The sequence below is a fragment of the Micropterus salmoides genome, unplaced genomic scaffold, assembly GCF_014851395.1.
Source record: "Micropterus salmoides isolate LMB-PRFRI ecotype aquatic unplaced genomic scaffold, ASM1485139v1 Ms_hic_scaffold_8, whole genome shotgun sequence".
Taxonomy (NCBI): Eukaryota; Metazoa; Chordata; class Actinopteri; order Centrarchiformes; family Centrarchidae; genus Micropterus; species Micropterus salmoides.
In genome coordinates, this window is record NW_024044570.1 from 9,379,560 (window position 1) to 9,405,257 (window position 25,698).

The 25,698-nt window shown below is 39.0% G+C and overlaps 3 protein-coding genes across 4 annotated transcripts; 1 reads left to right on the forward strand and 2 right to left on the reverse strand.

Annotated features, from left to right (window-relative positions):
* The first annotated feature begins 212 nt into the window (after positions 1–212).
* On the forward strand, positions 213–13,773 carry mpi (mannose phosphate isomerase). 2 transcript variants are annotated; one of them, XR_005442816.1, is made up of 9 exons: positions 213–288; positions 1,799–1,926; positions 4,654–4,854; positions 6,337–6,478; positions 6,653–6,832; positions 7,536–7,709; positions 9,068–9,276; positions 10,833–13,438; positions 13,469–13,773. XR_005442816.1 is itself a non-coding variant. In XM_038705760.1 (8 exons), exons 1-8 carry the CDS (start codon positions 273–275, stop codon positions 11,049–11,051), a joined length of 1,269 nt encoding a protein of 422 aa, XP_038561688.1. In that variant the 5' UTR covers positions 213–272; the 3' UTR covers positions 11,052–13,773. The 2 variants fall into 2 exon arrangements, 1 of the variants encoding a protein (XP_038561688.1); XM_038705760.1 differs by having other exon boundaries at positions 10,833–13,773.
* A 1,808-nt stretch (positions 13,774–15,581) lies between these two features.
* LOC119893249 (protein PML-like) lies at positions 15,582–18,549 on the reverse strand. Its single transcript, XM_038705257.1, has 2 exons — positions 18,068–18,549; positions 15,582–17,124 (listed from the first exon to the last, which is right to left on the reverse strand). Exons 1-2 carry the CDS (start codon positions 18,144–18,146, stop codon positions 16,445–16,447), a joined length of 759 nt encoding a protein of 252 aa, XP_038561185.1. The 5' UTR covers positions 18,147–18,549; the 3' UTR covers positions 15,582–16,444.
* Positions 18,550–18,689: 140 nt separating this feature from the next.
* On the reverse strand, positions 18,690–24,634 carry LOC119893250 (DNA polymerase III PolC-type-like). The gene is made up of 3 exons (XM_038705258.1): positions 24,323–24,634; positions 24,064–24,115; positions 18,690–20,472 (listed from the first exon to the last, which is right to left on the reverse strand). Exons 2-3 carry the CDS (start codon positions 24,113–24,115, stop codon positions 19,934–19,936), a joined length of 591 nt encoding a protein of 196 aa, XP_038561186.1. The 5' UTR covers positions 24,323–24,634; the 3' UTR covers positions 18,690–19,933.
* Between the last annotated feature and the right edge of the window lie 1,064 nt (positions 24,635–25,698).

Consider the following 25,698-nt stretch of genomic DNA (forward strand, 5'->3'; position numbering starts at 1 on the left):
ACATAGGCGTACAATCGCCTTTAACAGTTTAACAGGGGGATATCGATCTAATTTGAGTAGGCTTCTACTTCTAATAAGTATTTTGTTCTGACTATACTTACATGCTTGAAATGACATAAAATTTTCACTGCAGGACTTTTCCTTGTACTGTATTGTACAGTGTGGTATTAGTATTTCCTGCACCACCGTGTATAATATCGATTATATCAAAACTGGAAAAAAACGAAGCGAGTGGTGACGTCAGCAGCGTTGTGACAGAGGACGTTGCAGCCATGGAGGAAGTGAGAGGTGAGTGAGGCTTTCTCCTTCATATCTGTTTAAAATCTCCTGTTCCGTCGATGAACATTTAGCCAGCTATTGGTGCGACGGTTTATTTACATTACACGGTACCTGATACAGGTTACAGACACACGATGGGACTGGACAATAGAAAAAAGAGTTGTTGAGCATCCATATGATTATTTCAGCCCCGGCGTGGTGTTTTGGTAAATGGGACGCGGACAAGACTGTAACGCTACTGTTTAAAGCAACGCAGTAAGCACTACTGTGAAATAACATGTAGCCTAACTGTAAATGTAGCGCGTCCCCTTTCACCACAATATAAATTGTCTACAGCCAAACGCGAAATTTAATGTAAATTTAATTCAAACCGGCCATCAGACGCAAATGTAAACCTGCTTACGGTCTGTGTTTCTGTCAGTGAACGTTGCATCGTCAGCTGGCCGGTGTCCTGCCAGAAAATGCATCCCCTGCGGAATCTGCTTTCACTGTTTTATTGTTTTATAATGAGGGTAGTCTACATATTTAGACAGGCTGTGTTTGATAATTTCTCCTTGTCAAAGTATGCCACATCTTACTGAACTACAAAGCCGTCCACAAACCACTTTATTAAAATCTAACCTGTATGCTATGTGGAGGTCAAGGTCTGCTTTTTCCTGTTTCTTTTCAATATGGGGTAACAATTTCATATTGTAACAGGCAGTGGTGGTGTGGTGTCCAAACAATAAAGTATTCAGATCCTTTATTTAAGTAGAAGTACAAATACCGCAATGTAAAAACAAAGTAAACCTTCTGCATTGAAAAGTAAAAGTATGTAAGTTTAATCAGGACAATTTACTAAAAGTAAAAGAACTCAATGCAGATAAATATCCCCTGTGACTGCTGTGAAGCAGGATTTTACTGTTGCGTCCGATTTAAATGTTTTGTATCGGGCTGTGGCTAATAATTATTTTCATTATGGATATAATCTGCTGATTATTTTCTCCATTAATGCTTGTGTTGTCCAACCAATGGTCTAAACCTCAAGATTATTGAAAATAAATTAAAATAATTAAAAGGAAAAGCAGAAAATCCTCACATTTGTGAACCTCGAACCGTGTTTTTGCATGAAAAATTACATAAACTATTAAAATAGTTACCAATACATTTTTGAAATACAATGCTAATTGAGTGATAGTTTCAGCTGTACTTTTATATATTGTTGGGTAGTTTCATTTATCACAAAACATAATACTGTATAAGCTCTTTGCATGTTTTGTATGCACAAATCTTATTTTGGAAAGTAACTAGTGACTAAAGTTGTCAGATAAATGTAATGAAGTTAAAAGTACAAGATTTCCCTCTGAGATGTAGCAGATTAGAAGTAGTGGCATGAAAAGACAAGACTCAAGTAAAGTACAAGTGCCTTAATTTATACTTAAGTAAAGAACTTTACAGTTCCTCCTAGAATATACTGGATTCAGTTCTGTATTCATTTTTTGTTTTAAGAATTCACACACTAAATTTGGTCCCTCCGCAGTGTTTCCCCTGACCTGTGTCGTGCAAAATTATGCGTGGGGGAAAGTCGGGCAGGACAGCGAGGTGGCCAAACTAGTGGTTGGTGGAGACCCACTAGCTGTCATAGAGGATGGCAAGCCTTATGCAGAGGTAAGATTATTATTGGGAAGGTACTGTTTCAAATCACTAGACTGGTCCTTGAGCACTTAACCCTCGCTACCCAGAGACGGGGGTGTATTGTATCTTTTGGAGATTACTTACAAACAAGTGGATATATAAAATGTATGTCTAGAAATTGCAGGTTGTGAAAGAAGGATTTTAAATCTCCGGAAATGTTGTCTTCCTTATAAGTTGTGTCAGAACTATAATTTATGGGTGTACGTGTTTTTCTTTCCAGTTTTCTGAAATATCACTTAAACATTTGACATTAAATTGTTATTCATTCATTCAGTGTAGTTTGTTAAGATAACTACATGTGTAGCAGGTTTTGAGATGGTAACGCTTATGCTCACATTATAAATTTTGCTCTACAGTATTGTTCACCCTCAGAATCAGTACAAAGATGCATCATGTTGTTGCTCGGTGTTCTGGCAGAGAGCCTTGTTCTCTCCATGCCTTTCATAAGTCTTTCCTTATTTAGCTTCAACAGCCCTGCAGGGTCTGTCATGAAGGTCATTAGTTCAGGTTATGCCAGTCGTGACATTTTCACATACTGCAAGACACATAAATGCCACATGCCATGATTTGTATTAGCTTTCATGCTTACAGTCAGATGGTGCTGTGGATGTTAAATGCTACTTAACAAAATGTGACTTATTGTTTAGAACGTGTAAAATATCAAATTTCCATGACAAACGTCGGCTACATGTTAGCCTAACATTTTTTTGTTTTAATGTAAGGTAAGAAATGATCGCAATCGATTGTCATTTGTCTATACATTCGTTCAGGTACATTCCAGTGTTTTAACTGATTCGATTTTAGTTTAGGAAATATACATAATCTAGCCGTGATAACAAGTTTAAAATATATGTCTCGATATGCATCATGACAGAATCCAACGAAGGTTAAAATGAAGGGCAACTGGACTTGGTTGAAGCTACTGGAAGACGTTTCGTCCCTTATCCAAAGGACTTCTTCAGTTCTGACTGACTGGCAGGGAAACTCAGCTATTTAACCTCAGTGGGGTCGTTATCTCGGGTCATCGATACCGCTGGTTCGTTAGTGTTCCTTGTTGCTGTGACGACAGTCGTTACAGTCGTTGAGACTACCTGTGGCCAAGACTGAACGACCATCGTTGGTATCTTCACCTGAGGCCAATAGGTTACGTTTGTTGAGTTTCCTGGGAAGTGATGAAAGGACAGCATTGTAAGTGGGGGATAAGTGGTGGCGTAGACCCCCTCCCCTGTTCAATGACGGCTTCTCAACCCTGGTGTAGATGGCTTCCTTGACACCTCTTTCAAACCATCCATCTTCTCTGTCTAAAATGTGCACCTGGTGGTCCTCAAACGAGTGTCCTCTGTCCTTCAGATGTAAGTAGACAGCAGAGTCTTGACCTGAGGAGTTGGCCCTTCTGTGTTGAGCCATGCGTTTGTGTAGTGGTTGTTTAGTCTCCCCAATAAACAGGTCTGTGCATTCCTCACTGCATTGGACCGCATACACTAGATTGCTTTTCTTGTGTTTGGGTGTGCGGTCTTTGGGGTGTACCAGCATCTGTCTTAGTGTGTTCTTGGGTTTAAAAAACACAGGGATGTTATGTTTGTTAAAAATCCTTCTGAGTTTCTCTGATACTCCAGACACATATGGAATCACAATGTTGTTGCGTTTGACCTTCTTTTCCTCCCCTGTAGTTTTGTTCTTCTTGGATTTTGTGGCTGTCTTCACAAAAGCCCATTTAGGGTATCCACAGGTTGTAAGTGCCCCCTTCAGGTGGTTCTGTTCCTTCTCTCTGGCTTGGGCGCTTGTTGGTATGTTTTCTGCTCTGTGGTGCAGTGTTCTCATGACCCCTAGCTTGTGCTCCAGTGGGTGGTGTGAATCGAAGAGTAGGTATTGGTCTGTGTGTGTGGGTTTTCTGTAAACACCAATCTGCAGGCTCCTGTCCTCTTCAATGTGTACAGCGCAAGGGACGAAACGTCTTCCAGTAGCTTCAACCAAGTCCAGTTGCCCTTCATTTTAACCTTCGTTGGATAACTATGACCTGGATGACTGAGAATCTTCATAGACATCATGACAGAATTTACTCAAAAAGAAGCAATATGTTAATACAATAGAACAAGACTGAGAGCAAATAAGTGATCTATGTGATTATAAAAAAAGTAATCAATGGCTGTATGTTATTTGAATTGTACTGAGGCTGTGACATGGGTGGCAGGACCCAGGACACAGGTTAGAGAGACCACCCTGTACCAAAAAGGTTACAGGTTTGAGCCTCACTGCTGCAGTCTGTGTTTGTCCACCAACAAGTGTGTGTCCTTGAGAGACAGAGTCCTTCATTTAAATTTAATGCTTTAGAATAGCCCTCTTATCCAAAGTGATTTACACTGTGTGAGATGATTAGGAATCCTCCCTTCTCATTGACTATGAATCACTTTGGATTATAACATTAGATAAATTGATTAAATGAATGATACCAGGCATCAGAGAGCCAGGGAACAACTGGGACCCCTTTAAGAGGCCTATTAACAGATGATAAAGGAAAAAAACATTTCTGCATGTCTACATTTATCAAGTTTTATTTATTCTGGGATGAATTATAATTTTAATTGGGATTCAGCACTCATCGTTGGTTCATGTTGAGGAAGAGGAAGTGTTTCACATTAACTGTCCCACTTTTACACACACTGAATGCGATGTTGAAGTAATCTCTGGTGTCTCCTCCAGTTGTGGATGGGTGCCCACCCAAAAGGTGATGCCCAGATTAAAGACAACAGGATCGCGCAGACCACACTGGGCCAGTGGATCGCCCACTTCCCTGCCTGCCTGGGCTCCAAGGTCAAAGACACTTTCCAGGGTCAGCTGCCCTTCCTCTTCAAAGTCCTCTCTGTCAATACCGCTCTGTCCATACAGGCCCACCCCAACAGGGTGAGTACACAAACACACTCTCCTTCACAGTGTACTGCATAAAATTATTTTTATTATTCTGAATTGGGAAATTTTTGGAAGTGCATACAACAGTATGTTGTTTTCTGTGTTTGAATACAGCTGATTAAGGCCCGTATCAGACAGAAAGCATTTTTTCCAGTGAGAGGCACCTTTTTAAAATTGTATTCTATTGGCAGTGAGCCTTCTGTGTGCTGTTTATGCTTCCTGGGCGCCTCACGTTTTGGGCGCTTGCTGTGCCTTGCGTTTTCAAAGCAGCGGTCTGAGTGCGCTTTTCTTCCCAGAATTGAAAAAAAATTCAACTCTGGGCAGTAAAGCGCACTCAGACCGCTCCTTCGCGTCATTCGCGTTTTTTTTCCATTGTCCAATCAAATTAATTGAGAGACGGGTGACGGAAGTTTACAGTTGCTTGGATTATCCAGAGACTGCATCAAACTGTCCCTGACTCATCCTAAAATAAGCCTTGAACCGACCATCATTAAGACGAAGCTACTGGCCCAGCTGGTGGTACTACCAGCGGTTTCTCCTCTTTCTTTCTCTCTTTTTCTTGAGGGTCTCATGTACCCACACGGATCTCTGTTTCTCCATCTTCTGCGTGTTTGTACACCTCTCACCTTCAAACAATGCCAGAGCAAGTACCCTCCTTTTGTCTCGTTTTAAAGCAGATGTTTTTAGCAACAAAAGACACAGACCTGTGAGTTGTGATCAAGTTTCTGCTAATATGACCGTTATTACAGCAGACCTGGACACACCACCGGTCACTGAACAGATCTCTGCCTCATTGCTACAAACAACTGTCTCCACCTGCTGGCATGTAAAGCCGTCTGCTCCCAGCGCTGTTCCAAAGACTTCTATTCCTGTCATCATCACGCATAGACCAGTAAACCGAAATGTGCACATCCCACACAGAAATCATAGTAATCTTATAAGGATTAGGACAACTGCACCAACTCCAGCACCCAGAACAAACACATTTAAAATGGCTCTCTTCAATGTGAGATCTCTGTCAAGTAAGACTTTTATCTTAAATGATTTTCTTGATGATGATGATCTTGTCTGCAAATCTATATTTTATGTTTTTAACTGAATCATGGTTGCAAATGAATGACTATAGCCAGCTAGCTGAACTGTGTCTGCCTCAATATGATTGTTTTAGTCAACCGAGGGTCAGTGGTCGTGGTGGTGGGCTATTTGTTGAAGCACTTTGTAACTTGTTTTTGAAAAGTGCTCTACAAATAAAGATTATTATTATTATATTATTACTTAGCAGCAAACCAAAGATTATAGATCGCTGGCGCTATAATCTTTGATTAGACAGGACAGCTGATGTGCGCCTCACATTTTCGAACCTGCAAAATGCTTTCTGTCTGATCGGGGCCTTTAATGTGAACTAGAATGCTATATATGCACTCTCTGCTCGCCCTCTTTAGTACCCCTTTTCCTTTTCTGTCATGTTTTGGTCAGGAGTTAGCCGCTCGTCTCCATGCTCAGTTTCCGGAGCACTATCCAGACCACAACCACAAGCCGGAGATGGCCATCGCTCTCACCCGCTTCCAGGGCCTCTGTGGCTTCAGACCAGTGGAGGAAATCCTGGGATTCCTTAAATGTGAGTCCCAAAGTCAGGAGGAGGATTTTGGATTGATTTTGCGCACTTACTGGAGAAAATGAAGGTTTTGGTATCAAACCCATACATATACTGTGCATTATATATAATGGATGAAGGTAAAGTACTGTACTTTAAAGTTCATAAATTCATACCTTGTGCATGTGCATCCATCAGCTGTACCAGAGTTCCGTGCTCTGGTGGGCAGTGAGGCAGCGGAGGAGTTGCAGTGCAGCATGGGAGATGCGGTTCATACGAGCCAGGTGCTGAAGAAGTGCTTCACCAGGATGATGAACTGTGAGAAGAAAGTCTTCGTAGATCAGCTGAACATGCTGGTCAAGAGAGTCACGGAAGAGGGTGAGGAGGCTGAGGGATGTAGCTACTGGAGCTCCCAACAGCATGAAGAAAATGCAAAACAACAGGTTTTATTCAGTTAGTTTAGTTGGTTTGTGAGTAAGCATTACCAGGTGGCAAAACACTGCATTGTATGTGTGTAGGAGTGAACCCGTGCTTTTCTTTGTTGCGCACTCTACTATAATCTATTTGACCATGAGAGGATTGCTCAATATGTGGAAACAACCTTTAATTTTATCATAGTCAACAGTGTGGACTCTGATGCAAGTGTTAGAAAGAGAGATATGCACCCGTTTGGTAAAAAGATCATCCACCAAGTTGTGGTTCTTACTGAAGCACAAGTTCACCCTAAAAAATTTTTTTTTATGAAGCAGTTAATGTAATGCTTAATAAGTGAAAATATACCACTATATCAACATTCATTGAATTAAAGCTACTACTATGTGTGTATTTGTAAATGATTCTTTCTGATTGTAGAACAATGACACAATCATGGTTAAAGTCATGAAGTGTCGCTGAGTCATAGAGGATAGGGGGGAGTACCACTATGCATTCTTTTTCTGTCTGTCTTTCTTTGATACTACCACTGGGACGTGGCAAAATCAGACGTTTTCTAATCCTACAAATAGGGAGTTTTAAAACAAAGCATTTCTGAAACATGTTTTACTAACATGATCACACTTTTGGATGTTTATGGCCCACGCAGGTGCAGCAGGGAAGGACACATCAAGCAGCAACGGTGACCTGTTGCTCCGCCTCCACTCGCAGTATCCCGGAGACATCGGCTGCTTCTCCATCTACTTCCTCAACCACATGGTCCTGGATCCAGGCCAGGCCATGTTCCTAGGAGCCAACGAGCCTCACGCTTACCTTTATGGAGGTCATATGATTGTTTTTGTTTATATTCATGAGATCTAGCGCTGTAGATCTTATCCAGGCTGACTGAGAAAAACAGTAATGTGCCTACAATGTTGACACTCCTGCGTCCCTCCAATGCTCATGTAACGGCTGGCATTATTCTATATTTTCTTATTGTCAGCCAATCCCATAAAAAGCCAAAAACCAACAATCCAATTAAGGTTAAATCAAGGGCAACTGGACTTCGGCAGAATGGAAGAATGTAAAAGTATTTGAGAAGTCCCTTGGATAATATGTCTTCAAGTAACTTCAACATGAGTCCAGTTGACTGAGAATCTTAACAGATAAAAAAACAACTATGTGTTAGTGTGTCTCTCAATACTCTGTCTGTGGCACTCCATTGGCAGCCCATTGATATCTAATGAAGACATAAATCATCAAGAGGGGGTCACAAAGTATAGTACAGTATATAGTGTCATTTATGTATAGTTTTTAGCAAACATTACTCAAAAATTAGTAAATAGCACATTCATTGGGGGCTATTATTACACATTTGATTGCGCTAGTGAGCATTTCCGGCAGTGTGACGGTGTATGTGAGATCGATTTTAAATAACCTAAAGTGTGGTGTGTTCATGGTATGAATGAAGGAACATATGACCCAGTGTGGCTCATTCATGTGTTTAATCATTTTTGGACAACACAGTTGGCACAGAGGAATGATCTAAATGGTTTGGATACACTAACAATACTCGTTAATAGGATCAATTCATTGTTGGTTTTGGTCTTTTCTGACAATAAGGAAAATATAGAATGTCATCACTGTTATCCTTAAACAACCCACGCAGAAATGGTTCCTTTTTTCGTTTCAGTTTGTCTGTGTGTATCTATTACTAAGAAATTAAATTGGTGAAGTCACTTCACATATCTCCAGTAAAGCACCAACTGTTGAAAGACAAATTTTTCAGGAATCTGAAACAGAGTTTTGGTGTCAGTCCTTTAAAACATAAAGTAAGGGCTTCTCTTTGAACACAACATTAAGTAAAACCCAGAGGGAAATCTCCTCTGACCAGAATGCAATGCAACTAAAAGATGTGTTGTGTTGAGTTCACCTTTATCTTTGGAAAAACTAGCCAGTCTTGCTTTTGCTATCTCTGTTTCTGTCCAACCACATTCTTCTTGCAGTTCTAATTGTTAAAGTAGATAAGGCCGGTGCAGGAGACAAAATAACTTCTGTTACATACTTAACATGAAAGGCTGATTGTATCTAACATTGTAAGAGTATCTGAGAATAGATTTTTCCATTTGAAGGAGAGTCCACTGCCTGCTATGCTTATTTAAAACCTGCTTTCCTTTTATGTGTGTTCCTCCATCCATCTAGACTGTATCGAGTGTATGGCCTGCTCGGACAACACGGTGAGGGCCGGTCTTACACCGAAATACATCGACGTTAACACGTTGTGTGAGATGCTCAGCTACAGCCCAGCCCCTGCCAGCTCCAAAATCTTCCCCTGTGTCCAGGACGCTTCAGACCCCTGTGTGTCCCTGTACGACCCCCCAGTGCCAGACTTCACTGTCATGAGGATACAGGTAGGAAACGTCAGCTGACTAGATGAGTATACTGAATGGTGATAGAAGAAGTAAAACTCAGACATTTTGTAGTGGATGTTATTATTCATCTCTAAACCCTTATTAGAAATAGTTAATTGGTGTATTTACAAATTTGGCCAGTGTGTCACAGAACATTCACACCTTTTTTAAAAAGCATTGTATGCCTTGAAAGTAAAGTTGGACAGTTATAATGTGGAGAGAAAATACATTCAAGATTAAAATGTGATGTCCGCCTCAAGTACAGTTCATCTTGCATTGTCCCCCTGTGGCTCTTCTGCTGTTTTATCATGTATCAGAGGAGTTTCTCATAATTGTAAAAACTGTAAATGTAAAATATTGTTGACCAGATATTAGGGGCGGCTGTGGCTCAGGAGGTAGAGCGGGTTGGCCGTTAACCGGAAGGCTCTCCCTGGTTGCGTGTCGAAGTGTCCTTAGAGAGTCCAAGATACTGAACCCCGAATTGCCCCTGGCGGCTATTCCGCCAGTTTATGAGTGAGTGTGAGTGTTTCCGTTTGAGCACTTAGTGTATGAATGTGTGTGACTGGTGAATGCAGATGTAGTGTAAAAGCGCTTTGAGTGGTCGAAAAGATTTGAAAGGCACTACACAAGTACGGAGCATTTACATTTACATATTGGTGGTGATTAAATGTTTAGGTATCAGTAATTGTTATAGTTCAAAATATAAAACAGACGTCACCAGCCAATATACCTTTTTCACACCGCACATTTTAACTAGTCATAGTAGGAAAAACACAGGTGTTATTAATATTATTAACGATGGATATATTTTAATCCAGTGTCCTAGTAAACTAGTGGTGGAATGTAACTTAGTATCTTCTTATTGTATTTAAGAATCATTTTGAGGTACTTGTACTTTACTTGAATATTTTTTGATACTTTAAATTTCTACAATACTACATTTCAGAGGGAACTATTGTACTTCACTCCACTACATTAATTTGATAACTTTAGTTACTTTGCAGATTCATAATATTAATACAAAATATAATCAACTAATAAATTATGATGTATTATTATAGATGACTGCAAGATACACAATTATCAGGTGAAATCAGCCTCACCTTCACCAGCTGCAACACACTAATAACATTCTGCATTATAAATACTTTCATTTTTTTTAAAGTTCATTTTTATGCTAAAGCTTTGGTACTTTTACTTATATATTTTGAATGCAAGACTTTCACTTTAACAGAGTAATTCTACAGATCTGAATACTTCTTCCACCACTGCAGTAAACCGTATACAATTCTAGGACCACGATACAGCTAAATGGAATTAATTGAATTATTTACACTTGTGCCTTTCCTACTGTGACATGTCAAAATGTCAGACGTGAAAAAATCCATTGCAGAGAGCTTAACATCCCCACAACTGCACATACTAGTTGGTTTCCAGACAGACTTTCATTTCACAGGTATAAAATTGTTATACATGAACTTGGCCTGTACCTGTATTTTAAGTAATTGTTTCATACAGAGTCATTCTCACCTTGTTGTGTCTCGTCCTTCCTACAGGTCCCAGCCTCGGTGAAGCAGTACACCGTTGCTCCAGTTGATAGCGCCAGCGTCCTCCTGGTCATTGAAGGCGACGCCACGGCAACCTCTGCCGCCGCCCTCTCTGACATCACGCTGAGGCGGGGAACCGTCCTGTTTGTCTCGGCCAACGAAAGCATCTCCCTGCACATCACCTCCCCGTCAGGGATGAACATGTTCCGAGCCTGCTGCCTCCTGTAGTTGTGAGTCTGAGTGTGAAAGCTCAGAGTCTGTGTGTTGGTTTTCCTCGGGTTTGACTGCATTATAGATTGAGCCCAATGATCGCTGTGCACTTTTGAATAGTTAGTATGCTTAAGGAGTTTTCAGACACGATGTGTACCAACCTCCAGCATTTTTAGCTTTAAAATCCAGCAGTAATCCTTTGCTGCTGGATTTTAATTGGTTTTAACTGTCTTTTCTACATGTAGTGGTGCGATTACATCTTATAGATACACCAAATTCTTTATAGGTGCTGGACAGCGGACACATACATAAAAAGTAAAATATGTCCACAACACAGGATAAATACAAAAGTGCAGTGATTAAAATGTTGCATGAAAGTGAATTCTTGACATTTGAAGCAGCAGTTGAGAAAACAACCTCAGCAGGTCATTTTAGTAGCTGTTCTGGAGCACAGAAAAAAAATGTAACTTTAACAATCCTATGACAACAAGCACTATCTGCTGATGAAGATCAAAGGATACGATCAGACGCTCTAGAACAGCTAATAAATAAAGCTTTTGGTGAGATGTTTTCTCAAAAAAAGAAAATAACTGTCCACTGATGACGGTGAGATGAGGTTGAAAGACTGGAAAAAGCAAGCAAAAGGACTCTAAAGTATTGTTCATGTGCAAGTTATAATTGCCCTTCAGTGTTTCTGACATGTTTCCTTTTTATTCCTAAGACACTTTCAGCTGTTTGTTCTTATCTTCTGGTGTGGGATAAACATAAAACACACTAAAGTCAAACAGCACTAAAGCAGGGTGGGGAATACGTTTACACTGGTGCAGTACACCACCACTCACTGCTTTGTACAACTACAGTACCACCTTCTTGAGGACTGAGCATGTCTGCTACATGAGCCAGCAGTTAAGTCTTCCCCCAGTGGTGCAACCAACTGTAATCATTTTAGCTTGAACAATATCCACCTATGGAGAAAATACCTTGTTATTATAGTATAATACTGAGATGCCTGTGCATGTTTTATTTCAAGCAGTATTTACTGAGGAGGGCCTTCTGTCCTGACACACCAAAGTATTACTGCTTTTAACCTTTACCAGCGCATGTTTACGGTCTGGAAACTTCTCCTCAAAGTAGTGAACAATCATAAAAATGAAATAAAAAATAACTTACTTTAGCTTACTATCTCCAGCCCATTAAGCACAACGACATGGGTATCAGGAATGCATACTGATTAAATTTCAAACATCTATATAACTGAAAAGGCACTTCTGCTGCTTGTTGCATATACATACAGTCCAAGCCCATTAACACAGTGGTTCTCAAACCTTTTCACATCAAGGACCCCTAAACTGGCACAAATTAGACCAAGTACCCCCATTTGATAAGCTTTTGTCCCAGGATCACTGATCTGATAGGATTTTGGCTTTTAGATGTTTTTTACAGAAAGTGTATGGACCAAAATAGTCATACATTCTGTCATTGTGTTACTTATGAATGAAATTATAGTGAGAAAATAATAATTCCCCTTTTTGCTGGGGACCCCCTGGAACCCCCTCAAGGACCCCTTGGGTGTCTCCGGACCCCACTTTTTGAACCACTGCGTTAACACATCCACATCTTGTACAGTTGTACAACAAAATGCTGCATTCAATTTTATAGTATTATAGGCACAAATGTGATTCTGAGTATTTGAAGCCGCATTTTTCAGACTTTGCATGTTTTGTTGTTTGTACTGGTTCATCAATATGTGATATTACATATTACCATTGAAATGATCCCTGAAACAGCACTGTATTATAAGGTGTCACCTGTACATTATGATATCATTGGATGAGTGGTGTATCGTCACGGTAAAATCTTTTATGATGACCACTTTCCAACATGTTGGTACAATACTGTAACTAGATTATTTCATTATGGTGCAAACGTCTGCATAATATTCCAGTTCATCCCAGGGTCAATCTGTAATTCAATCAATCATGAAGTGGATTTTCTTGTTACTGTTTTTATAGGTTATCTGGAATCAAATATTTGAGAATGAATGCCTGTCCACATACCATTGAGTAAATATTTCTCTGAATAGTCTGACATTAGAAACTACAGGTGAACTGGTAGGTGATGCTTTGACCTACTTCATGACCATGTTAGTGGTGTAGGTTGATTTTTAAGCTTGTCTCTAACACAGATGCACTAAACCTTTACTTGTTGCTGAGATTGTTGAACAATGGAAGGATATTAAGAGAAAGAAGGGCATTTATAGTTAACATGACTGCATTGTTTTGATTAAAGAACCATTACCTCAGATTCATCCGTCTGTAAGTCTAAAATTGCCTCTAGTTTTTCTTTGTCAACCCTTTTTTCCATCTTTTCAAAATGTTTCAATTTAGTCATGTAATCTCGTAGAGGTTGATGTTTCAAACAATATCCAATTTAAGCTTTTCATTTAACTATCACGCCTTTGTTACTGATTTTGTTCACCTTTTAGTTTTAATACTGTACGTCCGGGACATGCAAAGAAATCCTTTTTGTTATTTTTTCTCTTTAACTCATGTCCTTCAAATGCACACAAATGAGAAGTCCACACTGTTTTACCTTAATTGTTTTATTTAATTATTGTTCTAGGAATATGTCTCTAGTGAGGGCATGGTTTAGCATTTTTGATCATGGTGATGTTGTAGTCTGGGACTGTAGAGAACATGTCTATGTAAAAGTGGTTTAATAAAGCCGTGTTCTGCTACTACACTGTCTGAAATCCTTATTTTTAGTGATGTAACGTGTTGTTTAAACAAACAGGTCCAATCCGACATTGTTCTTTTTTAGAGCTGCAACTAATGATTATTTTCATTGTTGATTATTTTCTCAAATAATCAATTCATTGTTTGTCAATCAGTGTTTCCCACAGCCCAAGATGACATCCTCAAATGTCTTGTTTTGTCCACAACCCAAAGATGTTCCATTTACTGTAATTGAGGATCTAGGAAACCAGAAAATATTCAGATTTGAGAAACTGGAATCTGCGTAAAGGAGTGGTTCTGCAGGTGGTGACCACAGACCACTTCTCAGTTCCTATGCTTCCTTGCTGATGTTTTGGTCACTTTTGAATGCTGGCGGTGCTTTCACTCTAGTGGTAGCTTGACACGGAGTCTACAACCCACACAAGTGGCTCAGGTAGTGCAGCTCATCCAGGATGGCACATCAATGCGAGCTGTGGCAAGAAGGTTTGCTGTGTCTGTCAGCGTAGTGTCCAGAGCGTGGAGGCGCTACCAGGAGACAGGCCAGTACATCAGGAGACGTGGAGGAGGCCGTAGGAGGGCAACAACCCAGCAGCACGACAGCTACCTCCGCCTTTGTGCAAGGAGGAGCAGGAGGAGCACTGCCAGAGCCCTGCAAAATGACCTCCAGCAGGCCACAAATGTGCATTGTCTGCTCAAACGGTCAGAAACAGACTCCATGAGGGTGGTATGAGGGCCCGACGTCCACAGGTGGGGGTTGTGCTTACAGCCCAACACCGTGCAGGACGTTTGGCATTTGCCAGAGAACAAGATTGGCAAATTCGCCACTGGCACCCTGTGCTCTTCACAGATGAAAACAGGTTCACACTGAGCACATGTGACAGACGTGAAAGAGTCTGGAGACGCCGTGGAGAACGTTCTGCCTGCAACATCCTCCAGCATGACCAGTTTGGCGCTGGGTCAGTAATGGTGTGGGGTGGCATTTCTTTGGGGGGCCACACAGCCCTCCATGTGCTCACCAGAGGTAGCCTGACTGCCATTAGGTACCGAGATGAGATCCTCAGACCCCTTGTGAGACCATATGCTGGTGCGGTTGGCCCTGGGTTCCTCCTAATGCAAGACAATGCTAGACCTTGTGTATCAGCAGCTCCTGCAAGAGGAAGGCATTGATGCTATGGACTGGCGGATGCTTTAGTCCAGGTCTGGGAGAAGATCCCTCAGGAGACCATCCACCACCTCATCAGGATCATGCCCAGGCGTTGTAGGGAGGTCATACAGGCACGTGGAGGCCACACACACTACTGAGCCTAATTTTGACTTGTTTTAAGGACATTACAGTTGGATCGGCCTGTAATGTGTGGTTTTCCACTTTGATTGTGAGTGTGACTCCAAATCCAGACCTCATGGGTTGATAAATATGATTTCCATTGGTAATTTGTGTGATTTTGTTGTCAGCACATTCAACTATGTAAAGAAAGGAGTATTTAATAATTATTTCATTCAGATCTAGGATGTGTTATTTTAGTGTTCCCTTTATTTTTTTGAGCAGTGTATATTAACAGGTTTTATCCAAATAAAAGCTGTTAAGATTTGTTTTAATTGTGCAAATAGTTTTATCTGATGTAAATTACAAAAGGTGTATTGCACTGAACATAAATTTTTTCATCCATTTGAATATTTTATGTATAATTTAGCCATATTGATAATAGAAGAACATTGGTATATTGATTTCAGCCATATCTCACAGTCCTACATGAAATATTCATATATTTATCAAGCACTAACAGGGAATGAAGTATACATTGGAGACACACTGTACAAGTACAATATATTTATTAGCAGATTTATTTACCTCTAAAAATATTCTGTACCTTAAAGAATTCAGAATAGAAGTACATAAGATTTTCTTAATAACCAAACTGTATACATAAGGCAGGTTTCCAACAGTCATCACCATTTTTACACAGTGATATGAGACATATTTAAAAATCTGCCCACCATTAGACATTTTCACCATTTATAAATCATATAAAGAGACATTTGAATCATGGCTGTTTGCCTGTTTCTTGTTTCTGAAATAAATGGTGAAGTAGTAGTAAGCAGCATGCAGATTTCAACAGCCATCTTAAGATTCCTACAAATGTATGACTAAAGTGTTACTACAGCTACAATAGACACTCATGTCTCCCATCTGGTCAGGATTGTGCGATAAAGCATATTTTGAGGATAATAACAACAATGGTAAGACTGAAGCTTTTAGATCTGAAACTCAAGATTCATAAAGCAAATTAAGGAAGTCTAGAAGAAGCAAAGGCCCCATTAGGATTTGGCAGTGGCTGAAGTCGTACTGTGTGACTTCCAGATGTGTGTGCATTGTCTTCGTATCTTCACCTTTCAAAAGCCAGTCAACAAACTTGCTAGAATAATCCATTTGCACTGCAGTTTATTGTTTTGCTTCACTGAGGAGGATGTTTGAAGTGATTTTCTCCAGTCAGATTTTTTAATTTGTACCACCATCAACCATTAGAGGAAACTCTCACAGCTCTGTTTGCACTGGAAGAAGAACAACCCTCTAAATGTTCTACCTTATGGCACACAAAACACAAAATTCACCTTATACAGGCTGATGAATGCTGCCAGTCTTCTGTGTTTTGATCTCATTTCTTTATGTCAAAAGATTTATAATTCATTAAGTTGTCCATTTTGGTCCTCTGCTTTGCGATCAGAGACCTTTGCTGTCTGTCTGAAGTGCTCCCACAGGGGGCGCTGTTCTGGTTTCTTACAGTGCACTTTAGATTTAGCAGCTGTCAAAGCTGGTTTGTTTTCCATGGTGTCCAGAGTAAACCTATGCCTACAGATCAACTCTGGTGTGGGCTGAAGCACACCATACAGTGCCTGTAATGCCCGCACATCCTCCAAAGCATCATGGGCCTTGTAGTTCACACCCAGCAGCTCCCTTACCAAGTTCTCCTGTTGAAAACTCTGGAGGCAGCGGTCCTTTAGCATCTCCCGAGCCAGTGGTAGAGTGTCAACACAGCCTAAGACTGATGACTCAAACTCTGCACGTAGGTCCACTTCATCAAGAGCTCGAGCCAACAGTGGGCAGTCGAAGCGGCGAATGTTGTGGCCAATGACAAGCGGGCGTCTGAGCATTTTAAGGAAAGCTATGAAGGAGACCAGGACCTCTCGCAGGGAGTTGGTGAGGACAAGTTGGCGATGGAGGTACAGTCTCTGTCTACGGACCCTGAAGCCAGTCACTTTGGCTGCTCCTCGCTGCATTCGACACCCAGGGATGACATAGAGGTTGAGTGAGTGGCCTCCACTCACTGCAGCCAGCTGGACAATCTCACAACTCTGACCTGGACAAATAAAACACTGGGATAAAAGCTTCTGTGTGCTTCAGAGGATCTTTTTCCACAAAAAGGGGCACTGGGTGTTGAAGCAGAAAATGTGAAAACTATGATAGAATGATTGTAGGCTGAAACACAGGCTGTTTGGTTAGTCAAAAACTAATTAACAAGAATTAGGCATGGAAGACATGCGTACAATTATACAATAACTCACACTGCATCATGATGATACAGTAAATTACCTGGAAAATCAATTGAGAAACGTTGATAAAATAACCAAACAACAATGACTGTTTTTGGCTATTTCAGCAAATGAAATACCTTACAAATCAAAAGGTACTTTATCACATTAATGCAAATCATACAAAAATTAAAATTAGCCATAAAACAGACTCACTCAGTGATTTAAAAATATTTCCAACAGGGGTCTGACACACCAGATATGTAATACTATGAAAAAAACTCTGATTGTAACCAAATTTATATGGTCTCTCAGTATATATTGTCATGGCTATATATTGCTTGTGCCGACCCACAATGACAATATTGATAATGATTAATCGTTAAGACATTTTCAGCTTTTTGCTGCTTTACAGTCTTTATAATTTCTTTGTAAACTGACAATAAGCACTTTAAAATGTCACTTTTGGCTGTGAAACATGTAAGTTGTACTTTGTTATACCTCTTTGGCTTTTGATTTAGATGATTAATCAACATAACATTATCATTAGAACATAATCATTAATTGCTGCCCCAGAAGCAAGTAATATTTAACCACAACAGGGCAACATCTTAAATAGTTTTAAACAGACCCAATGTGGAAAATAAAGCTTTGTTTTAAAACATCTGGATGGTGTTATGCGTTCTTTATCTTCCATAAGCAGGACAAGAGAATGAGAAGCATCAAGTCATATAAACATTAACGTTAAAGGAAAGATTTTCTTAACGTTACCCAGTCCAGTTGTCTCCAAGTCAAAGAAAACCAGCGACGGTTGAGACTTTTCAACCTTGTCCGATTCTGATTTTTGCATCCCGTCAAGCCCACAGTTCAGTAACGTTTATCAAATGACTTTAGTAAAATAACGTAATCGAAACGAAGACACATTAGAGACACTGACATTTACATGGCGTCGGTAAAGATTTCCCTCCGTGTTTTTAAAACACCTGCTTAGACAGACATAACTTTCAAAACAAAAGCCTCGTTGAAGATGAATTTACGGACAAGAACAAGATAAATGAGTTGTAGCCAAGCAATAAAACACGTACCAATCAAAACACTTGTAGCTATACACTGTACAACGTATTTCCTGAGCAAATATCATTTTCCAACTAAACAAGAGTGAAACAAGAAACGTTGTTATATTATTCTGGAGAGACATTGTCTTCTTCTGTAAAATATGACCCAGCAGATCTAAGTGTCCCACGGACGGTGCTGCCCTCTACAGGAGATAAATGGCAGCGCAACTTGGCAGAGGTTAATCAAAACGTGGATGAAATACTTACAGAAGTTTGGTTGGTGGATATATTGACACTGATTATAGTTGCATATTTTATAAGAAAGAAGAACTTAACAATACACTTCATTATATTTATTTAGAGGGATATTTGGTGAGATTGTATACATTTTAATAACAACAATATTGTTTCTTACTTTCAATGTAATCTTTTTGAGGTGGTGATGGGCAGTGGATGAGACACATTCTTTTGATGTGAGAGACCTGGGTTCGATTCCCACTGTGACACATTCACCAAAGTGTCCCTGAGCAAGACACTTAACCCCTAGTTGCTCCGAAGATGTGCGACCCTAACTCTGACGTATACAGCAATTGTAAGTTGCTTTGGATAAGCGTCAGCTAAATGAATAAATGTAATGTTTATTCCCCATTTTTAAAACATATTCATGATTGGATAAATTATCTCATTGCAAGTATTCCTTAAATGTATCAACAACAAATTCGTTACAGTCTCTCTAACTTTTTGATCATGTTTTGTGGTATTTTGGTTGTAGATATCAGTTTCATATATTTCTTTTAAAAAACTCTACTCTGCTATTATAATACATACAAGCAAATGAATTATATTTTAAGCAAAGCATCATTTTCATCACTTTTAACACTTTATCTACACTATGATGTATATTATGTACACAGACTAATTTCTTATTAAACAAGAATTCATAATCCATCAGAAAGTGCTTTTGAAATATTTCAGAGGAGAGATTTATATGTTGAAACATGTACAAAAGTCAGCAAATCAACATTAAACATCCTTGCTTAAACCACATACAGTAGATCCTTTTTTATCTCACCTCTCTAATCTCATTCTAGATAGTGATTTCCTGAATTTCCTAAAGTGCTGCATGTGCGACAAACCCTTGGAGAAAAGTCTTTTTTCGTTATTACACGTATACAGTACTGAAGGTAGAACAGGGAATAAAGATAATGATCGCATGAAAAAATGCTTTTAAAATTAAACACAACAAGCCTTACGGCTGAGTTGCATGCTGGTCTACTGAGGCTACTCTGTAGGAAGTTTAGTGCAAATAATAATTTAAAAAATACCAAATTGTCTAGAAGAATTAAATGGATGTTTAATATTTTTTTGGGGCTACAATTTGCTGGGAAGACAAACAAGTACAGCTCGTGTGAGTATGAGACATGTTACAGTACATTATTTGGGGTTTGGGGTGTAACAAGCATTATTTGTCTCTAATCACAAGAACTGTTTTTCTGAATGTCTGACACATGATGAGTACAAAATTGAAAAGGTTAACTTCTAAGCGGAGTATTGGTTTCCTCTTTTTTGTCTTGCAGCCTTTTTAAAATGCTAGGGACGACCTGTAGATAAATCTCAAGACATCACATCTGTTAGGACTCCACGAGTTGAACAGCTCCTGCAGCATCCTGGCGTCCTCCATAGCATTATGGGCGTTGTAGGTCTTTCCGAGATAGTGGCGGACCAAGTTTTTCTGAGAATAACTGCCCAGACCCCGATAGAGGTTCTTGCTTAGTAGGAAGGTATCCAGAAACCCGGACACCACCTGCTGGAACTCCTGCCGGAGGGAGAACTGTCGCAGCACTCTGGTGAGCACAGGTGCGTCAAACCGCCTTGCACTGTGGGCCGCCAGCACCACAGGGCGGTGGAAGGAGCAAAGGAAGGCCATGAAGGAGGTGAGAGCTTCAACAAGAGGTATAGTCTCCACAGGATTCCCGTGGAGAAACAGGGTGCCTTGACTGACGGTGAACCCTGTGACATTTTTTGCGCTCTCAGTGAGGGCACGGCGGGGGAGGGTGTAGACGTTAAAGACCTTCTCTCCACAGATGGCCGACAACTGGATGATGTCACATACTGCAGTGTCTGAATGTAGAGAGGATATAAATGAAAGGAGGGTAAGACAAAAAGAAAATATAAAAAAATATAATTTATAATATTAAATTTAATTCTAAAACTATTGTAGGCCGATTACACAAAATATAGATTAGAGACTATTAGTCCATTAATCGATTAGTTGTCAACTATTAAATTAATCAGCAACTATTTTAATAATCGATTCATCGTTTGACATATTGTGGCTTTACAGTGGGTTACATGCAGGACTATTTTTTGGTTTCCATTCTTTGTGCTAAGCTAAGCTAACCTCTTTTCTCGTTGTAGCTTTCAATTTTTTTTTTTTAAGACTTGAGAGTGATATCAATCTTATCATGTAACTCTCAGCAAAAAGAGAGAATGAGCTCATTCCCCCAAATGTCAAACTTGTTAAGTCAAGTTAACAACTGAACCATCAACTGAGCAAATTCTGCCAGTATGCTTCTTCAGAACTGCTTGGACACCTCCTGCTCCCACACCCTGTCGATTTCAGACAGATTATTTCTTTAACTTTCCAAAACCAACAGTTCGACATTCACACAGCGACTCTTCCGAAGTTCCGCCCTCCTGTAACTATTGTTGCTAGGTCAGACAAGCTTGACAGCTGTTTAGCCAGGTTCCAAATAAATAACACCAAAAGTTACTTAAGGGCGGCATGTGGTCTTACAGAGACAATATAAATAAAACAACGTTAGACTTGATCTTTTCTGGCTAATAATAATTCACATCATTTTAAAATTATGTCAGCTACCAACCTATCTGTCCTTTTCCAAATCCTGGCTGATGTAAGTGATTTGACATTAGGCAAACTCCTTTTGATGTAGTTATATGTTACCGAGTGTTTTGCTAACTTAAAGGTTCAGTGTGTAAGTTTTAGTGGCAGGGTTGGGGGGTGCAATTCGCAACTCTCACCACTAGATATCACTAAAACTTACACACTGACTACATGTGTGTCCATGAAGACACATTACATTGTAATGGGTATAAAGTGTCACTTTTACAGCCACCCCAGCAACATCTTTTAACCATCTTTAAAGTAATTTTTTCTTTTCAACGTAGGCGAGTCTAGTAAAGGGGAAAGATGACTGAGATCCAGCCAACTGTTATTGGCGAAAAGGGGCGGGATTTAGGATTGTACAATTGGCCAGCTGTGCGGAGGCTAGCCCTCAGGAACAAAGCTGGGCTGTCATGTGTGATTTGAACATAGTGGCAGATTGCAACTTCCTTGTTCATCAGCATAACCCGACCCTTTTACACTGATGGCATGTTGCTAAAAGTAAAAACAATTTCCAGCAAGTGGATGTTGTGATAAGATTTTCTTTTGTTGGAAAGTACACCTTGTTAAAAGAGCACACACAAGTGGCAAGATTTCTGAGGAACTCATGTTCAAACGAACTACACATGAAAGAGCTTTAACCACGACGTCCTGCCAAATGTGTTATGATAACGAGAGCAGCCACTGAGTCATCTGGCACACCTACACAGTCAAAACCACAGACACCTTAAAGTTACAATGAAATCAGTCTGAGCTTCTAGTTTCTGTCACAGCATTGCATTAAAGGTTCAAGACCCACCTACTTTGACAGGAAGGGTAAATTTTACATACTTAACAGCCAGGGCAGCAACTAATGATCATTTCTAATATCAATTAATTTGTCACCTTATTTCCTCAGTTAAGCAATTAATCATTTGGTCTTTAAAATGTCAGAATTGCCCATCACAATCTCACACAGCCCGAGATTGTAAAGGAATTTTACGGGTACTATGACACAGGTTTCCCCAGGTCATGATAGGGTCAATTTCTGAGCTAAAGTAAGCCAAGGTCACGGCCAGTGAACAGTAGGTCAGACTCTGTCTCTCCTCTCTGTCTTCTTGGTCGACTGACTGACGCAGCCACCTTGATAAGGATGCGTTGTTATCCATATGTTTTGTAACCCAAGTTCGATATTATCCTTATTTTGTTTAATTACAGACCAACTGACTGGCTCTATGTTGAAAGTGTTGCATGTGGCTTTTATGACAGACAACTTCACTTTAGGCTAATTTAAATAAGAATAGTGTCTTGATTTGAACCTATGTACTGCATATAGGTGAACAATAATCTTATTTAGACACTTAGCGAATCTCTGTAGGTCTAGGAAGGATAAATACACACAGGAAGTACCCTTCAGGTTTGTGTGCATGTGGTATTTTATTTTTACTTTATCAGTCTCTTAAACTTCTCCATCCCACCTGAACCTGGCTTACTTTATTTCCATAACAGAGATGAAGTGTTCGTAGTCATTTAATCCATTGCTAATAAAAAATATTGATTAAAGATGCCGCTAGAGATCTGAGGCCTTGCAATTGCTGGCTTAATCCAGCCTTAATCTTGCAAAAATTCAAGATTAGTATTTAATATTTTAGGATATGTACTATTTGTATAATTGATATGACAATTAAATCTTAGTGTCGCAACTTCCATTCAAGTCAGTAATGTAGCAGAGGCATCCTGTGGCAGCCACAGGAAGAGCATCTCTGGCTGGTTTGTGGCACAAACATGTCCTCTGTTATGTAATCTTAGTGGCTCAAAGTGTAATGACAGCCGAGTGATACTTCGCCCTTTTCTAACCAAACCCTAAGCTTTAATTTCTCAAGACCTTCATGACTCTGACTCCCTGTTATGATGTTGGCTATTATCAGTTATTTTTAGGGAGCCATACTGGTACACAATGAAGCATACATTAAACACACAACACTTCTAAAGTAACACTTAGTTTGTTAAGTGATTGCACGAGAAATGACGCACTGGGTTAAAAGCAGAGGTGGAAAGTAGTTAAGTACATTTTTGAGGTACTTTTATTGCTACTTTATCCTTGTACTCCATTATGAAGCAAAAACTGTATTTTTATTATTATTATTTATACAGCCTTAGTTACTAGTTATTTTGCAGATTCTGATTCAGATTTTATAAAATAATTATAAAATAAATATAAATCAACTAATAAGTAATGATGTTTTATTATAGATAAAGATACCAGGCAGTAAATGAAGTAGTTCAAATTAGCTCCACCTTTACCAGCTGCAACATTACTGATGCTTATACATTAATGCCTCACTAATTATAATCCAGTGATATAATATGTTATTTTAGAAATGAGCAATTCTGCATAGTAAGTACTTTTACTTTTGGTACTTTAAGTATAATTTGATGATGATTTTCAATGCAGGACTTTTACATGTATCAGAGTATTTTTAAACTTTTGCTACTTTTAATTAAACTAATTATTTTGACAAGAAAAGTTATAAAGTAAACAAGCTGTGGAAAAATGCCATCACAGTAAGTGGATCCATTTATTTTCAAGATCAAATATGAACTTTCAAGCTCAAAAAACATTTTATAAAAAAAATATAAAATATATATTTTAGGCAAAAATATTCTATTCTATTCTATAGTCTATCATAAACAATGAAAAAAAAAACCCTACCATATTTGACAATGCTGTTGTCAAATAAGGTAAATAAAGGGTCAGATCTAATTTAGCTGATGCCATTAGTATCGATCAACAAGAGCTGATAAGCAGACTTAAAAGTTTATGTTACCTAATCCAGTGGTCTCCAGGTCAAAGAAAACGAGAGTTTTGAAATCAGACATCTGCGGGATTTAAAAGAAAAAGACATTTTGAACATGAACTGATACGCTATTCATTCAGGTCTTGACCACACACAAATTGGCAGGACATATATTAAAAACAGTTTAAAATATGGCAAAAAGAAAAGGTAGCTACAGTTAATTTCAACATAGTTCATTAACTGAGAAATGCACCAAAAGAAAAAATTCAGAGTGAAAGCCTGAACTCACCGTGGACAGTTTGATGTGGTGTCAGCTGAGTCGCGCTACAGATCTCATGTGAAGTCAGCTGTAAAAAACCTCAGATAGTTTCATGTACTAACGCATCCGGGAGGGACCAACAGGTGAATCACTGTCGCAGCATTTCAAAACCTACACACTCCCCTACTTTCACTTTAGTGGAAGAGAAACTCGATGTTTTTCTTCTTGCAGTCAGTCAGCCTCCCCGCTAGTCTGACAATAGGTCGCAGTTACACAACAAAAGATATGTTTCTGTGGAGGTGGAATCTTCCCCGATGTTCTGTTTAGTTTCATTTTTGACCCGGAGGACGACGGGAAGTGAAAGGCTTTTGTTGTGGTAACTGTCGCGTGGACAAATTATGAGAATGACATTTCAAAATAAAACCAATTGATGAATAAACGTAAAATACATTATAATAAAATTATAAAATCTATAATAAAAACATGAAATAATAGGAAATTACATTAAAAAAGCTTTGAAGTTGCTCCACCAATAAAAGCATCGGTGGGATGTAACTTAGTATATTTACCCAAGTACTGTACACTTTTGAGGTGCTTGTTCTTTACTCCTGTATTTCCATTCTTTATACTTATACTCCACTACATTTATTTGACAAAATTAATAAATAAATGATATTTTATGGTTATGGTTTAATATACCAGGCAGTATATAATGCAATTAAAATGAGCTCCACAAGCTGCAATATCTAAGAACACATTATTGTATCACTAATTATAATCCAATTATGTAATATATTGTTCTGAACGGGCCATTCTGCATAATATAAGTAATTCTTAATTTTAGTAGGCTACTCAAAGTATATTTTGATGCTAATACTTTTGTGCTTTTACTAAGATTTGAGTATTTTAACACTGGTACTTTTACTTTTACTTACTTTTAAAGCAAAATATTCAGTTTTATTTATATAGTGCCAATTCATAAGGTCTGATTTCTTCTTCCACCACCTCCAATAAATATATTGAAAGGATTATATTGAAGGATTGAAAGTATGGATGAGCAACAATCAAGACATTTTATAATCCCTCAATAAATCTAAACTTTCACTTTAAAATCTAATATTAAAGTCACTCAAAAATTTAAAGACATTCAAGACACAGCTTAAAATAAAATATATAGGTTAAAAATTAAGTAATACCACAGACACACAGTCTTTTGAGAAATATTAAAGTGAGCCTAACCACAATGTTCCAGCTGTTTTTGCTGAGAGCACACGACACACTTGATGACATGGGATACTGACCAACCAGTTATTAGTAATGAGACATTTTGACTCATCATGGTTTAACCAACAACATAAAAAATGACTCTGTTCTATTAAACATGTCTCGGTGGAGAGTCATGGCAG